At 44.9% G+C, this 17,662-nt stretch overlaps 1 protein-coding gene across 5 annotated transcripts in view; it reads left to right on the top strand.

The window, feature by feature from the left end:
- The first annotated feature begins 4,915 nt into the window (after positions 1-4,915).
- COL12A1 (collagen type XII alpha 1 chain) overlaps positions 4,916-17,662 on the top strand; it is a 102,531-nt gene continuing 89,784 nt past the window's right edge. For 3 of the 5 annotated variants that reach the window (XM_076333084.1, XM_076333082.1, XM_076333080.1), the window contains exons 1-4: positions 4,916-5,183; positions 7,847-7,954; positions 16,340-16,456; positions 17,226-17,369. In XM_076333084.1, coding sequence (XP_076189199.1) covers positions 7,882-7,954; positions 16,340-16,456; positions 17,226-17,369 — 334 coding nt within the window. In that variant the 5' untranslated portion in view covers positions 4,916-5,183; positions 7,847-7,881. Of the gene's footprint in view, positions 5,184-5,267; positions 5,293-7,846; positions 7,955-16,339; positions 16,457-17,225; positions 17,370-17,662 lie in introns of those variants that run through there. The other 2 variants (XM_076333081.1, XM_076333083.1) reach the window with 2 other exon arrangements.

Raw genomic sequence — 17,662 nt, 5'->3', positions numbered from 1 at the left:
TGTGTGCTTCTTTGTAGGGAGTAATAACATTGAAATAGTTGAAGGGTTACCAAATGTAGGGGAACCCATGGCTATTAACCTTTCACTATATGTTGAATCCAGTTAGGTACTCAGAGAACACTGTATTGTAATGTTCTGCAAGCAGCAGTTAGTGATTTTTAGAAGTGTTTTGGTTTTTTAAAATGCTGTGTTTCCTCAGTGGATCATCGTTCTTTCACTGGGGACCCCTAAGCCACGTGGAGTAGAGGAATGCTTAGACCTGCATCCGCAAGTCTTTGTGGCTAGTCCATTGCTGTGACAGGAACGGTCGCGTTAAGACATAATGTGATACCTGACAAATACACAGGGTCACTGTCCTCAGTTAATTTCTTTTCTTGCCCTCTTTAATCAAGTAAGATTGGTACTGGCTTCATTGGGGAATGCTTCCTGAATAGATCAGGATTCTGTTGTGAAATAACGAACCAGCTTCTTTGAAACAAAGCAACTTAATTTAGGAATGTTTTAATATGAAAGCGCATTGGTGTATATATATGGAAGGGACTATGAGATTGCTGCATCTAATTTTTTCCAATTTTAGCATTAATGATCTGATATTTTAAAAAAATGACTGCCTACAAATTAACTGGCTTTTGTAAGACTCCCAAATCACATTAAAAGGCCAGTTCCTTTCTATTTATACCTCTGCTTTTGAATGATTTATTTACTTTTCCAGTTCTATTTATTTGGAGCCACAATCATGTCTTACTTTCAGAGCATTACATGATGGGAAAAATCAGTTAGAGAAATTAAAGAAATAAATAGTTGCTAAGGAAAACACACCTGGTGAGGTAGATAATTATTTCATGGCTGTAACACTCTCCAGGGACGCTGCTTCCATAGTTGTTCCACTAAATGAGTAGATCTCAGATAGAACCAGTCCTCTCTGAACACTGCTAATATAAGAAGCCATTCCTCATTATGAGAGGTCAGACTAGTACTGCTCTCTGAATACCAGCTCTGAAATGAAATTATCCAAATAAATAAACACCAGATTGAGTTCTTCTCATGCTATTGACTGGAAATCTCTCAGAGAAGGCAGGGCCTGGAGGAAGTGGTTTGTTGTATTTTGTCCTTCTGCATTTTATGGATGCAGATATAATACTGTGCAATATTAGCTTTATGGCTGACTAATAGGGAATAAAAAATACACTGGAAAGGTCATCCTTTGTGCTGTAAGGAATGAATGGGCCTCCTAAATGACTGTACTAAGACAATGTCTAATTTAGATACACTGTAGTGATAGACACAGTGGTAGACTGACCAGCAAAGTAGTTCCTGGGTAGATGTAGGTAAGTCACTGGTAGCAGCACAGTTTTGCCTGTATAACAACATTTAATGCTGAGTCTATCCATTGTTTAATGTTCAAAGAGCTGACCCTTTTTTTGATTCTTCCTCTGTGTAAAGTGTATACACAAATATGTATACACATATGAATAAGGCATTTACCATATTCGTATGTAAAGCAGATGCAACTAAAGCCACAGAGGCCAAATCTAGTGTGATATCCACATGGAAAACAATATTCAAGGTTTCCAGTGCTGAAATGCAGAATGTCCTGTTTTATTCTGCCCTGGCAATGCAGCCCAAGGAAACAAAAAAAAGGTGCCAGAAGCACAAGGTATCTTGAATTACTCTAGATCCAAAATCAGTTCAAAATTTCTAAGAAATTCCTGGTTACCTGCAATATTACTATCCAATACCTACACCAGAAATGGGCAATATTATTAAAAGCATAAATATGAATTCAGATCTTGATTTTTGTATTTAAATTTGTCACTGTTTCAATTTATTCAGCTTAGATAGCAAAGAAAATTGCAGAGCTGGAGTGCCTGGTCTTAATGTGTTTAACACTTGTCTAAGAAACAAGCAGACAGGAGAGTGTTAGTAAACGTTTATGCATTTCAGAAATGCCTTCTGCATCACATATTGTGTACTCAGACTATGAATGTACATAGCAACAGAGCTGATTAAAAACAACCTGTTTAATTACTGTGATGGATGGAAGCACACACTCTAAATGCAATTCATTGGTGTATTTTACCCGTAGAAGATGTTAGGAGGAACATGGTTAGAATGGTTAGAACAAACAGTTAAAGATAAAAATGAAATCCTGCTGCCCTTGGAGTCAATGAATTATTTGCTCTTGCCAGCTCTGAGTCTTATTTCACGCCAAGAAATTAGGCAAATCTGGTCAGCTGAGAGGAATGGGACATAGACCTAGATGCTGCTGAGGGGACTATGAGGGAGAGTCTGTGAGATTCTTGCACCCCTAAGAGACCCACTGGTTTCAAAGTCTCCACTCATGTAAATCCAGTTGTAGATTTAGTACCAAATTATTTAAATATTTTAAAATTGTTCCGAGTGATTTAACTTTCAAATAGAATAATATATTTTCTTCCATCCTCATTATTTGCATTAATTGATTTTAACTATTAACATAAATGGTTATCATATGATGAAGAAATCCACAGTACATTGTAAAAAATACTGTTTCGGTGCACAAGTTGTAAAAATACCTCATTTGCACTGATTCACTTCCTATGGAAGGATATTTCACTGTAATCCCTGATATCCATTCTCCTGAAACTATTGTTCACACCACATTTACACTAGTGTTCTTGGTGTGTTCACTCAGGCAATTAAATTAAAATTTTTAAAAAGTATTATTTCTTAGAAATATTGCTTTTACATATCAGATCTAGATAGGAAGAAATTAAATTCCTCATGCCAAAATGCCAAAAGAGAAAATCCAACTCAACAGCTGGGCACGGGGGTTAATAGGTCAAGAGTATTTGAAAGTTTATCAGCGGAGGAGATGTTGCTTTTGGAAAGTGCATTTTATCAATACCAGACAGCTGAAGCTGTGGCGTGTCCCTAAGAGCAGCTGACTCACTTCCAAAGCGTCTGGAAATGTCACCGCATGTCTTCTGGTTATCACTTTCTTTTCAGCATTTGGGTTCTTGTGCAGATAGCTGGACTGTTACCGAAATGAAGACAACCCGATTCAGCTGGGAAGAGACAAGTCCTCCCGTTGACATGTCCTTGATCTCCCAATCCTGCGGAAAAGGATTCAGGAGCCGTCCCCCAGTAAACTATTAATCTCCACTATCAGGCACTTCCACCTTGGCTGGAACTCGTCCTGATCGCTCTGAAATTCACGTCTGTGCAAAAAGCTGACATGGGGCCAATGTGCCCCCGAAACGTAACAGACCTCTCCAAACAGGGGGGGTCCTCAACTCCGCACTGAGGGTTTGCCCCTGTCTCTCCCTCTCCCCAGCCTTCCCAGTCTTTTGCTTTCCTTCTCCGCCCTTCCCGCTGCAAGAGCAGCGGCACCGGGGCGCCCCGCGGAAGGCTGTCCCGGGGACCAGCCCCGGCCCCGGGAGGGGCGAGCGGGCCCTCAGCGGAGGCGGGGACGAAGACGGGGACTGCGCGGAAACCCCCGCGCGGGGACACCCTCCGCGCCGCCGTCCCTCGAAGTCGTGCCCGGGGACTCAGTTTTTCCACTGCCCTCCCGTGTCCCCCCTGCCCCTGCCCCTGCCCCGCGCCGCGCCCGCCCCTGCCCGCCGCCGCCGCCGGGGGGCGCCCCTGCACCGCGAATGGCTCCGGTCCGGCGCGGCGCGGGCGGCGCTGGGGGACGGAGGCGCGCGCGGGGCCGCGGCTGTGAGACACCGGCAGCTTTTCTCCCTCCCTGTCTGTCCCGGCTCCTCGCCGACCTCTGTTCCCTTTCCGCCTCCAGAGTTTGCGGACCCGCTCCGAAGGAGCGGGAAGCAACGCGCTCCGCGGGGACGGTGGCATCCCGCATTTTAGCCCGAGGGGGTCCCGGAGGAGCCTCTTCCGAGAGCGTTACCGGGGCTGCCGTTCCCCACGGGTGCGGGAGCAGACCTCGCCGGGGCGCGGAGCCGGCGGCAGCCCGGGGAGGCCCCGCCTGGGGGCTACCTACTTCCCCCGGCCCCCGGGCAGGGAAAGGGCCGTGTGTCCCGCCGTGTCATCCTCTGGCACGGCGCGCTGGGACACGCCGGGTGCCACGGGCAGGCTCCCGGGAGCAAGCGACGGGACACCCTCGCGGAGCCTCACGGCCAGCGGGCTGCCCGGTTTTGGAAGGTGCAGTTTCTTTTGAAGGCACCCGGTTTCAGACAGGGGCCACAGGCGCGGGTTTGCCCGCGGGTCTGAGGGAGGAGGCGGCGGGGGCCGCGCGCCCCGTCCCCTCTGCCCGCAGAGACACGCTGCAGGCGGCACCCAGCACCGGCGGCGCTTTGTGCTCGAAGCAAAACGCCTATGTGGCGAGGGAGGTGGTTTAATATATGTAGGCTGCATAGGGTGGAGGCCAGACACACCTGGATCGTGTTAAAATGACTATATTCTCTTTGCCCCCGAGGCTCCCGGCCGCGGCACCGGGGCTGCCCGCGCTTCTCTGCAAGACTGTCCCGGGGACCAGCCCCGGCCCCGAGAGGGCGAGCGGGCCCTCAGCGGGGTGGGGGGACGACGACGGGGACTGCGCGGAAACCCCCGCGCGGGGACACCCTCCGCGTCGCCGTCCCTCGAAGTCGTGCCCGGGGACTCAGTTTTTCCACTGCCCTCCCTGTCCCCCCCGTTTGGGAGGCCGAGGGGAGGGAGGGGGCGGCGGGCCGGGCCCCTGTCCCCGGGCGCGCTGCCGCGGCGGCCGCCCGCCTCATGCCGCAGGAATGCGCGGAGGTATGCGCCAGTTTCCAGAAGTGGATCCCCTTCCTTGCTGGAGCAGAGCAGCGCATATATCACCCGGTGGCAGCAGTCCACCTTCCCTGCAGTTTCGTAACCGCTTACGAGGGTAAATCGAGAGTTGGGAACAGCCCTCTATTAAGTAGCAGATTGAGAAGAGGCTCTTCCCACTTGGAGAAGGCAAGTCTTCCCAGACGGACCCCTCGCATCTGGAGCTACAGTAATCGAGGCGCCTCCTCTGCGCTCAGCTATTGCCGCTGCTTCTGCTCCTCCGCAGCCGCCGCTGCTACTTGCTGCTCCCTCCACAAGGTGCCCCCGGAGCTTCATCCTTTCTCCTCCTCCCTTTATCCAGGTCCGACGGCTGCGGCTGCTGCTGCAGGCACCGCCGGAGCCACCGCTGGAGGAGCTGCCCCGTTACCGACCCCGGCACCCTGCAGCCGCCCCTGAAGGTCTGTGCCCGCGCGGGAGCGGGGATCCCCTGCCCTCCCCTCGGCCGGCTCCCGTTGCCTGTCCGTACGCACCACGCACGCAGCCCCTTCTGATGCACTTGAGGCTGAGGTTAGCAGCGCTGGGCTGAAGGCTGGCACAGGAAGGGGGAAAGAGCGTGTGCGTGCGTGTGTCTGTGCGTGCGTGCCGGGCATGTCAGAGCCGGCTTGCAGGCGTGAGGCCGAACGGGCGGAGGAGCGGCGCGGCGCAGAGCAGAGCGCCGCGGGGGGCTGCTGGCTGTCAGGCCCCGGGGAAGGCACGGGGGAGCCCGGCGGGCTGCCGGCCCGGGCGCTGCCGGCGGACGGGTGCCCGGGCAGAAATGCATGGGGAGGCGGCGGTGGCGGTGGCGGTGGCGGTGGGTGTCCCGGCCGCAGTGGCTCTCTCCGGCCGGAGGCTCCAGGCGGAGCCCGGCGTCAGCGCCCAGCGCGCCTGCAGGCACGCTGCCGCTGCGGCTTTGGCAGGAGCTCTCCCTTCCCTCCCTTCTGTGTGCAACTGCCGGTGATGCTTTCTCCTGTTTCCAGTCTTTTATGCCTTTGATAGGTAGTGGGGTCTTCCTGTGGCTTTTTCCATTTAGGTTATTTTTTCTTCTTGAAAGTGGTAAATGTCGTGCACTGCATGGTTTGGAAATGCTTTGGCTAAGCTTTTGTAGGTTGAATTAGTGTGATATTGGACTGGCACTAGCGAAAGCCCGTTTTTGTTTTAAAGTGGTCTCTAAAGATCAATGAGAGAACCTTTAGTCCTGACACAAAGTCTGCTTATGTCCCCACTGAGCCAGTGAGAGGACCTTTCCGCTGCCACCTCCAGGCTTTCTTTCACACACCTAAGTTTGCAAGAAGGAAGCAAAGTGTTTCTAGGTGGGCAAATGAATGCTTTGGCTGAGATGTTTTATTTCATGAAAGAAAAATGTATCTCAGAAATGATAGACCTGCAGCAGTAGGGAACTCCTAGAGAGTCCAGAGAGGCATCTCACTGCCTTTGTGAGATGATTAATTTTTGTTGCTCTTCAAAAGGATCAAAAGATGGCACTCCAAGCCCACACAAGATTGCTGGGACAAAAGTCCATTTACGTTGAGTTTAGGCGATCCTTAAACTCGCTGCAGAACACGGTAGATGTGCTCAGGGACAGCCGTTTCCCATGCAGAGCAGTGACACGATTTTGAAGCTTTCAGGACAATTTAATGCTAAACTTGGTCTTTCTTGTGTTAGTGTCAGGGAGTTGTTACAGTCAATATTACTCTTCTGTTTACCCACTGGAGGTACCATTGGACTGAAACCATTGCTTAGTTTTTCTTCGAGCTTTTGGTATTTTTGTGTGCAGTAAAGGCATTTGGCTAAGGCAAGTATATACAGCTGCCTGGCAGAAGCCTGTTAAGTTCAGTGTCAGTAATTGGGAAATTCCTGGATCTACATAGCGTCTACCCACTAAATGTGCCTTGCTGGCTAGTTCTCTAGATGGCAGAAGAATATTATTTTCCCCTTCAGCTGTTTCTGCGGACTAATGACTTACGTATTTTTCTTTTGTTTTGCTCTTGTCACTGTCCGGATAAAATCTGTTGCCTAACTGCTTTTGGAATTCTCTTTCCTCCAGCCTAATTATGATACATGATGCATTTATGACTTTATTCAAACAAATTACCCCTTCCCTACTTCCCGAGATAGAAACCCCCAAACTTTAGAAACACTTATATGCATATGCAATGAGGACTGTTCATATTAGCCTTTACTTAGACAAGGAAATAATTTGGAAGTTTTGCTGGAGTACTTGGGAGTGATTTGACGTGACCTAGAGCATATAGTTATGAAGGTATAGCTGCTTGCAATTAGAAACCACTAAGTTGGCCTAATCCCACCTATTTTGCTAGACAACCTGCAGTGACTGCGAGACTCTTTCGCCTGCCTGCTTTTTATAGTGTATTTTAAATCTGTTTTCTCTCAGGACGTGTAAATGAATTGTCAGATGTTGAAACATCATGGCTAGACAGACGTGTCAGGTTTCAGTTGTGTTACACACACTTCTGTATAATCTATTTCAGACCTTCAAGAAATGAAGAATAGCACATTCGTAGGCAGAACCCCTCAAAAAAAGTTTTATTACAGTTTCCAAACTGCCTTGAGACCACTAAAACACAGCTAACTAAGTGCTTCAACAGTTATGAAAAAGGAGCCGAATAAAATCCCCAGCTGAAAGAGACATTTAGTTGATCCAAGGCAGGCATGACCTCTGAATTAGCTATCATCACACTCAGCGATGAAGTCATGGAGCTCCCTCCCGGCTCCTGCCCGTGTGGAGGCACGGATCTTCACCGCGCTTCCCTGATCAAATTAACCCCAACTAGGTTAAAGCCACGTGTGCTTACCGTGATTGGAAAGGGTTCGGCAACAGAAGCCACATTATTGCGAGATGAGACTCTCCAGTTAGTCATGCAGATCTGTCATCATCTTGGATGGCTTTCAAGTCTAGAGGTTTCAACCTGGTCCCATGGGTGGGGGCTGGGGATAAGGGAACAAAGTGAAATCCACAGTTCGTCTTTTTTATGTTTCATGAATACACCCACACAATCCTCTAATCCACGCGTATCATTTCCTTCTCCTTTCTCCCTTTTTCCCCCTCCCCCCATCACTGCAGATTCATTCATGTTGTTGTGATCTGAAAGGGCAGAAATGAAGACAGCACTGTGCTCGGCAGTCGCTGCTCTGTGTGCAGCCGCCCTTCTCTCCTCCATCGAGGCTGAAGGTAACCTTCCCCTCCCTGCCCCCTTGCCCCCGGTGCCCCGCTGACCAGTAGACCTCCCAACCAGCCTTGAGTTACCGGCTCTCTCCCTCTCTGTTTTTGAGTGTAACTACTTCACCTTCTCTCTTTCTCTCCTTCAGAGAAACGCCTCTCCTTCCTTGCCCAGCTCTTTCTGTGCTCTGTTTCTCCCGGCTAGTCAGCCGGACCGTAGCTCCCTCTCTCTGTCTCTCTGGTGTGCTGTCCACACCGCCCCGCAGACAGGACACGGGCCAGCCGGGTGCAGTGCCCCGAGGAGCCCACTGCCACTGCCGCTGCCGGCGGGCAGCCCGCTACGGCCGGGGCCTGCGGTGCTGCCCCGCTGACGGACCGAGAATGGCTGGGCTCTGTGCCGAGAGTCTCGTTTAGTTATGTTGAGAGAGGAAACGAAAAATCCACCACCCAACAACCCGCAGCTTTGAAATAAAATGCTCCAACAGAGTCTGTCTCTCTGCGCCTGTGTGTTTTGTCCGGGCCGGACCCCTCGCCTCTGCCCCACCGGCCTGCCGGCGCACTGGCCTCCCCTGCTCGGTGGGGCGACCCCCGGCCGAGCTCTGGGGCGGCCAGACCCTTCCTCGGGAACACTTCGGCCTCCGTGGTGGGTCTTACCTGGGGGACACCCCCGGGGAGATGCCGCCGCCTCCATGACATATGTCTTGGGCACCAGTGAAGGGTGGCTGGGCCCGGGCCAGGCCTTGTTGTGGCGGCTGGGGCCCCAAGGCTCTGGCATGCATGTGGCGCCGTCACCCCCAAAGAGGCCTTTCTTCTTCTCCTCCTCCTCCTCCTTGCAGGGCCCCAGCCCAGTCTTGCTGGAGGTTGAGGTCCCTGTCAGCCTGTGGCAGTGTCCTGCCTCCAGCTGCAGGAATGAAGGCCTGGGGAGACTCATCGTGGCTGCCTCACTTGCCACAGTGTGGCTCAAAATGGCCTGGCCCTGGCGCATTTGCCTCCCCGGCGGATTAACAGCAAGTGTGGGGGCAACCTCCCCTGTCGCCCTCTGTGTGAGCTGCGCAGCTTTGGTCGTAGTAACAGTCTTTCTGCCAGCAGTGGCTGCCAGGGGAAATAGAGACGCTGAATGTCCTGCGCTGAAATGACTTGATCTGACCTCTGGGACCTGACTCCACCATAGGGTAAACTGAACTGCTGGGTGTGAACTCCCCTGGATTTACTGAGAAAAAAACAGAAGCCAGCATCTGATCATTCAGGTTTTTTCCCCTTACTTCTCTTTCTGTATTGAACTGAAACAAATTCTCTGATCGTGGCCTGCCGCAAGCTCTTGTGTCTGGACCTGGTCACCTTGGCTGATGGCTACTAAAAGCATGGTGTGTCAGAGATGCTTCTGAGGCATTTGCCCCCCCAGCAGCAGTGCTTAGTTGGGGCACGTAGATGTAAAGTAGACTGGCTTTCTGGAAAAGGATGACATTTCTGTCAGCAGTACAACATCTGGTCGCCCTAGGAGAGAGTCAGCCTGCTGCCTCCCTCTTGCGCTGCGTTGTTGTTGGCTGAGGAACCGAAAAAGGTCATTTGAAGTCATTTCAGAGTTGCATTTGAAATGCAGGACTGCAGTGCCAGAGAAAGCAGAGAAAGTGTATAGTTTTGATGGAGGAAGGGAGTGGATGTGTTTGTGCATTCTTCTCCATCTTAGGAGGGAGCCCACTTGGAGCTGGAGTAATGTTGCTGTTGTCCTGCACCACTGATTACATGTATGGAGTAGGTTATTTCAAAATGTGAGCGAAAGTGTTTTATTTAGCTATAGCGTGGACTAAACCAGTCATAGCTTGAGTACTGTTAATGAAAGCTACAAACATGTATTTGGAGAAGCACACAGTTATTTTATAACAGTGAAACTAGACACATTGCCAGACAAGCTGGCCAAGCTTGTTTAGATCTCGTGTTGAAGGATGCGCCATTGTGAAGCAAAAGAGTGGACAAAGCCTGATCTTGTGAGTTGTAGAGCACTCCTGGACAGGACTTACATTACTCTGCATTCAGAAATGTGTATTAAATAAAATACCTAATTTACAGTGATCAGGTTTCTACGAGAAACTTCTCCTAGCTCCAGAGTTTTGAAGTTAGAGCAGAAAAGTGTCTTGAGTTGGAAATGCAGTGAGAAATAGTGGTGCTGAAACTGGAGTGAGAAATAGTGGTGCTGAAAATGGAAGTTCAAAGCTAGGAGTACCTTGGGACTTGCTCTGGTGGGAACTGCTTTTGTAGAGCTTTATGCAGTGTGTTTTTTTGTTTGCACTGTACTGGTCATACTTCTGCACTGTTTTAATTTTGTGCTTCAATTTTTCATCATCTTGTAAATTGCATGTTGGATCTTGTTTACTTTAGTTCTGGTATCATTACAACTTAAATCCTGTCTGCTGAACTGACTTTCTCCTGTGGATATTTGTCCTTTAGTCTATTTTTCCAACTTTCAGATCACATTGTGGCAAAGCCATCCCCCCACTAGTCAGTCCTGTCCCTCTCTTTGTTTTTTTTCCCCCTTTGTGGTGTTCACAAGAGATGTAGTTTGAATTTTCTTTCCCTGAGGTGCGGGTAGATAGTTGGTGGGATGAAAAAGTGAGAGGAGAATAAGGGAGAGGGCCATTTGATGTGGTAAAGATTGTTGTTATGGGGTGGGAGGATGGAGTGAAAGCAGAGGGAAGGAAAAGCTTAGTTCTATTTTTCTGCTTTCCTTCAGCTTTCATTTTTCAGTCTCCCCTGGGAGTAGATCTGGTGTTTATCCGATACTGCTGTTCATAGATTCCTAAATCTTCCAGGATGAAACTGGTTCTTCATCAGCATCACAGCTGCTCTGTGAGTCCTTTGTGAGAGCCGTGCTCTGTTGCTGTTGGCAAGGCAATGAGCTGCAGTAATGGTGTTAGAGCTTTTCTACAGAGATACAGCAATGCAGGGGTTTCTAGTTGGACGATCACTGTAGCAGTAGAGTGGGTAAAACCAACATATAGTCTAAATGCATTCATGGCATTTCACTGGGGAAGTTGTTTGTTTACCCTGGACAAGGAAGCAAATCTGTTTTCATGCTCAGCATTTTTGCTCTTTTCTTTTACAGCAAAATTCTTCGTTTATTTCACAATCCTTCTGACGTCTCTCTCTCAGCTTAAACTTCTTGTGTGTGATGCTATATTTTATGCTCTAAGTTGTTTCTTGCCTTTTAGTCCAGCACTGCAATACTCCAGTGCATTCCCTGTATGTCCTCATGTCAAGATTTCTTTCTGTCCCAGTATTTTTTCCATCTGTGATCACAAAAAGCCAGGGGGAAATCTATGTCCTTTCGCTAGATGAGAATTTTTTTCATTATTTTAGTCATAGTTAAGCCAAGTAGATTAGTATGTGAATAACCTGTTAGTTATAATCTCAAGGTAATGCTGTGATGATGTCATGGCTTGTGTAGTGTGTTTCGTTTCCTAATACAGAGGGATTTTCAAAGGCACAGGAAAGGAACGAGGAAATCGTTGGTTCTGTGTGACCTCACTGAGCGTGTGAAGGTGCTGACTTTTCAATGTTTCAGGAACTGGTTCAGACCTAGAAAAGTCTGTTTTCCAGGCTGGAGGTAGGGAAGGAGGGCATCACTGAGCCAAGCGTGGGACCTTTGTGTAGTGCAGAAAAATGTTTGTCAGGTGAAAAAATCTGTCTCCAGGACATGCAATACAATAAGTGACAAATAATTGAAGCACAGCAGTTACAGAGGATTAGAAAGTTTCTCATGTAATAAAGCTTGTGTTGAGTACATTAATTTTCATTGGGTGAATGGTTTAGAGGTGATCCGGGATAGCTGAAACTTTTGAAGCTAACCACCTATTCAGCTTTGGAACTGGTTGGTGGGACCATTATTTTATTACCTTTTGACATCTGATTTCTATCTTTCGAGAAACTAGCTGTTGATTTCCAAGTTCCTAATGAGAGAACCATGTAGATTGATGTGTGAAATTTCAACTTGTATATACATGAAGGTGACTATAACTCCCTGTTTTTCCTACTGCTAATTAGAAGCAAAGTGTATGTGCGTGTGTATATACATACATGTATATGCACAAACACGTGTAAAATTTGGTAAATATTCATGCATGCAGTGTGTGTATATATATGCAATTATGTTTAGTTACATACATCTTTATATGTATAGGTATATATATTTAAATGATTTTTTTTCAAAATACACTTACGAGCTTTATATCTTGTATTTTGAAGAAATTTCATATACATGTATAAAATAAAAAAAATGCAAACATACAGGTGGCAGTGTTTCTGTGTTGTGATTGGCAATGAATATCTAAGAAGGCTGAGAAGCTGCTCTTTACTACGTTGCTAGGCTGCATCTTGTTCTTTCTCCTATTCACATTGGCAACACTGACTTCAAAGGAGGTTGACTGGGGTCGTGATCTAGTTAGTTGTGTCAAATCCATGCCATATATGAAGAAAATAGTAAGTAAGGAGTTTTGGCCTCTTCCAGCCTCAGCAGGGCTTATCTCAGTGAGAGCAAGGCTGGGCTTATTCTTCAGCTTCTGTGGCCTGTATGTTATTTTAACATGGGCTAACATGTTATTTCACATGCTAATTATAGTGAGTCTTTTCCAGTGATGGAATTACAGATTTTGTTTCACATAGGGATTGTGGATGGCAGCTACTTCCAAGTTATAGCGCTTTTAAGTTTGGTTCTAGATTTAAATTGCTTGATCTTCTGATTATATTCTAATTCTGTCTTACTAAGATACTTATTTGGATCCTCTAGCAGTCACATTGTGTTATCTGTAAAAAGCTGTAGGCTTTAGGTATATCAGGTTTGCATTACCTGTAATGCAAGCTAGTATAAGACATACATAGCATGAGAAATATGCCTTGCTCTATATTTTTTGTTTCAGAAAATATACTGTTATTATACATGTATATAACACAAGGAGTGGCAATGAATTGAGTATATTATGTCTGATTTTTTTTTTTTCTTTTGTGGTGCATAACATAGGATATCCGATTGAGGAAGTTATCATATCATAGTTCTAAGAGTGGTGGAAATTAACACTGTGTACACATTATTGTCATACAGCAAGTTATTTTTTTACTAGGCTGGAAACCTGTAGGGGAGCCATACACTTCTGTGCATCAACAGTGGAATCACTGTATTAAGGCAGTACTATAATACCATCACGTTACGATCATGATCCTGTGCCTTGACAAGTCAGTGAGAGGTTTGGCATGGATTTTGATGGACACAGGATCAGACTGATCAGCACTGTCACTGCACTGTAAGCGTATGTGCAACTTCACTTACGCAAGTAGCCCGACATCAAGACTGCATGCTTGAGTAAAGCTGTGCTTGCACATAAGCCTTTGTAGAGTGGAGTTTTAAGGTTTGTCCCTGTAATGGGACAAACTCTCACCGCAACCAGGGACATTTTGTTCCTAGAAGTCTGGTCTGATTCCATATTGCAGATGTATTTTTTTTTCCACTGGTGAATTCCCTTCTGGAAGAAGAATTTTAATAAGGTGGAGTAACAGTTGCCCTGTTTGATTATCGCAATAAGGTTTTTACCATCTAAACATTTCACTGTACTTCAGATCGACTTACTGCTCTCCTTCATATGACCACGGTTTGGTCTTCACCCTGCAGCTGGTTTCACATGGGTGAAATCTGGCCCACGTGAAGGTCCATGGAGGTTTTGGAGGTTCTGTTTGAGTATCAAAAGCTCACAGGCCATCCAGAAGACATTTTGACGACACTGGATCCAAACTGGCTTTGTTTCACTCAGGCGAGATTCTGCTTTGGATTTCAATGGGAGAAGCGTTCAGTGCTTTGGTTTGGTAAGCCAGCCATAGGTTGAGGATGAATGGATTTAAACTGCAGCAACAAAGAGTGGGGTTAGGTGTCGGGAATAACTTTACTATGATAAAGGGAGTGAGGTATTGGAGTAATTTCTGTGGGAAGCTGGCAGTCTTGCCAACAGTGGAGGTCTTTAAGAATGATCTGAGCAAACACGTCAGGAATGACATGGGGTGGCTGATCATGTCTTGGCTGTGGGATGGACAAGGGGACTTTCTGAGGTCCCCTGCAACGCCGTTGTTCTAAAAGGCTGTGAAAACCTGGACGAACGGATACGTCACTTACGTATTGATGTACTATTCTTGTTACCTGCCAAGATCCACATCTGAATTTTCATAAAATGGATTCAAATCCCTTCAAATGTTAAAGACTTTTCCTCACAGTCAGTTTTTTCAGTTTATCTGGAATCCGGTCATTTGGATATCAACAAGTTGGGCTGCTGCTGTCCTTCAGCAGTTAAAGCCTAAAGTCTCTGCTGCAACATGCCAATTTACTCGCAAGGTTGGTGGCGCTATTTTTTCCATGTACTGAATTTTTTTTAAAAGCATGCTCAGGTCAGTTGTCTCTGCCTTTGCATTAAATTTGTCCTGAGCCATTGCTACTGAAACAATATTTTATAATGATATTCTTATCACCTAAATGTATTTTACTATTAACACGTGTTGCATGATTTTGATACTAAGTAACTACCTTGCTGTCTCTAGCATTGTGATACTCATAAACCGAATGATGAATAAACTGCATGCAGGTTAATAGTCTAATCTCACTGCCTGTGTATGGACAATAGGAAAAATAACATTTACTTCAGTACTAGTGTATCTGTTGTATCAGTATTACAAAGCCATATTATCCTATGGTTGGAAATGACAGTAAATTAAAGGGAAAAAAAATGCCTACACAATTGGTTGCCAGTTTTTTTGAGCTCAATATTACTTATTGCAATTGGACAGTGTCTTTTCATAAGTATACATTCCAGCATTTATTTCTTTATCTGCTCTTTAAATTATGTTCAAAACTGAAACAAAATCTGACATATGACGGAGATCTTCCATGAAACAGAGAAGATCTGTCTATTAAAAATGCCTGCAAACAGTCTCACAGTAGTTAAGGAAAGTATGGCTGAATCTAATCTTACTTTGTAGAACTATTTAAACAATAATATATAATACACCTACCATGCACTGACAGTGAGTCAGTAAAATACCGCATGAATAAGCATGACAATTTTACAAAGAGAATATCATTATAAAATATTTATGAAACGTCTTTGTGTAATAAACCTTGTACATGGAGGCTTTTGTCCATTGTGGGAAGCTAAAAAAATAATAATCAACATTTCATTTACATATGCATGATGCTGCAAAATAGCGTATGTAAACTATTTCTTTCTGTACTGTTCAGTTACTTCTGTCATCAGCTCCTACAAGTATTATTTGCAGTCATGTGTTCAGATCACTGGTGCCCTCTTTGCTGTTTTCTATAAATTCTGTAAAATAAATGTCCATAAATATACTTTGATGTTGTCTTTTCATAATTAACCATTGTGTTGTTTGGAACCATACTGGCATTTTATGTTAAAATGCCACTACTAGTATGGGTACACCTGCTGCAAAGGGAACATGAAAACAATAGTTTACACCTGTGAAATTGTACAGCAATCTGGTGTAAACAGGTAGAATCTTATTTTTGTGAACTTTCGCATCAGCTCAAATATTTCAGCAAATTGCAACCATTACTAACCCTATTTATTGTCCCCTTAGTTCCTGAATCCTTTGCAGCCATATGCAAAGTATGTCATTTTAGTGGCTTCTAGGAACAAAGGGGTAGAGCTCTCCGTATTTTGAAATAAAATGATACATCAGTATATTATTATTACTGATATACATTTTACATGTATATTTGTATCTAGACCCTAACAGAAATTGTTTTACTGAACATTAAATGTCCAATCTTTTCCTGTATTCTTTAAAATATTTTTCTCTGCCAAGTTTCTAGATTCAGTGAAATTGATAAGAAATATGACTATGCAGAGACTATATTAAAAGCTGATCAATTCTTTGATGTCTAATTAAGAAGAGTACTGTGTTCTCAATGTCCTGAATGATCTCATGATATTGTAAGCAGGTTGTGATTTGGCATGCTTGTACGGATTGCACCCAGCATGTAAAAAATTTTCCTTTAATTGTTATGTGAAATGTTTGCATATGTGGTGATTATCTGTGAACTCATTGTACATGTATCCAAACATGTTTTCTATTGTGCTTGATTTTGCTGGCCATTCTTGAATGTCTTGGCAACTCAAGAAACATATGTTCTGTGCTGTCCTCTGTAATGCGTATACTCTTTGATGTTTTGTCATATTTTGTCGGCTTTTATTTTACTCTTTTTCCAACAACATATCTTTATATTTGTTGGAAACAAATTTATGCAAAGACAATTTTAGTAAGCTTTGCTCAACATTATTTTATTTATTCATTAGCCAAAGCTTGCTCAAACTTTTAAACATCCCCCCCGGTATAAATCTTTTGCAGTTAATCCACCGTCAGACTTGAATTTTACAATTATAGATGAACATAATGTTCAAATGTCATGGAAAAGACCACCAGATGCAATAGTGGGTTACAGGATAACTGTGGTTCCAACAAATGGTGAGTTCTGTAGCATTTTGTTATGTCATTAGATTTTTGGAAAACGTGTTTATTTTCACTTATATCTAATGTAGATATGAGAGTAGCTATTAACGTCTTTCTGAAGTTTGTGATCAAGACTGGGTAGCAGCAAAGGGCATACAGGAAGAAGCAGTGATGGTTCCAAGTTAGAGTTTTTCTTACCGTAGCGTTTACCCTTTCGGGACTGCAAGTAATAAGTTTTGGATGCCTTTCCCTTGCAAGGAGCAAAAAGAAAGTAGAATCATCACTCTGCTCCTCTTCTATGCTTTTACCTTAAAGTTAGGGAATTGTATTGTACTTCATTCAAGTACTTCTCCCAGGGGAAATACTGCATGTGTCAGGTAATGATGCAGTGATGTCATATAACTTCCTGATAATGGCTGTGTAAGACACTCATCATTCTATTCCACTTTGAGAAATAATCAATGTAAAAGTGATATTGAATCAGAACTGGACCATGATTTGTTAGATGATAGTACATTTTGTATATACATTTTAAGTTTCAAATTTCCTGGAATTTATGAAACACTTCAGTAATTTGGTTCGCTATTGAAAACAGGTTAGTTTGAAGTTTCATGTTTCAAAATTCATACTTCAGGAGAAAAGAAAGTATATTGTTCTAAAATTATAATTGGATTTTAGATAGATTGTTCCCTGTTGCATTTTCTTTTTTTTTGTTTATGATCAAATTGTCATTGATATTACTGGATTTAAAGGCTGCATTAACTGTTTTATATATTTATTGCAGATGGGCCTACTAAAGAATTTACTCTTTCACCTAGCACTACCCAAACTGTCTTATCAGATCTTATACCTGATGTAGAGTATGTTGTATCAATAGCTTCATATGATGAGAGAGAGGAGAGTCTACCTGTTTTTGGCCAACTGACAAGTAAGTACCTGTAATACAATTAGAAAACCAAGAAAGATAATTGAGTGGTCATTCACAAAACTTGGCTTTGTTCCAGTTCCTCAACAAAATTGCCACATACCTAAACTCTGATCAGATGTAACTGTCTGAACAGTCTTTTTCCATTAAGCATCGTTCCTAGTAGAAGCAGAGATAATTTGCAAGAGATAAGAGGAGGCTAACATGAATATACTGTGTCTGACAAGCCCTATAGAATCCTTCGCAGGAGGCCACTGGTTCTTTTGAGCTAAATCTACTTCCTATAAACTGCATCT

The sequence above is a fragment of the Aptenodytes patagonicus genome, chromosome 3, assembly GCF_965638725.1.
Source record: "Aptenodytes patagonicus chromosome 3, bAptPat1.pri.cur, whole genome shotgun sequence".
Classification (NCBI taxonomy): Eukaryota; Metazoa; Chordata; class Aves; order Sphenisciformes; family Spheniscidae; genus Aptenodytes; species Aptenodytes patagonicus.
Note: the sequence above shows the minus strand (reverse complement) of the source record. Positions and strands in the feature narration are given on the sequence as shown.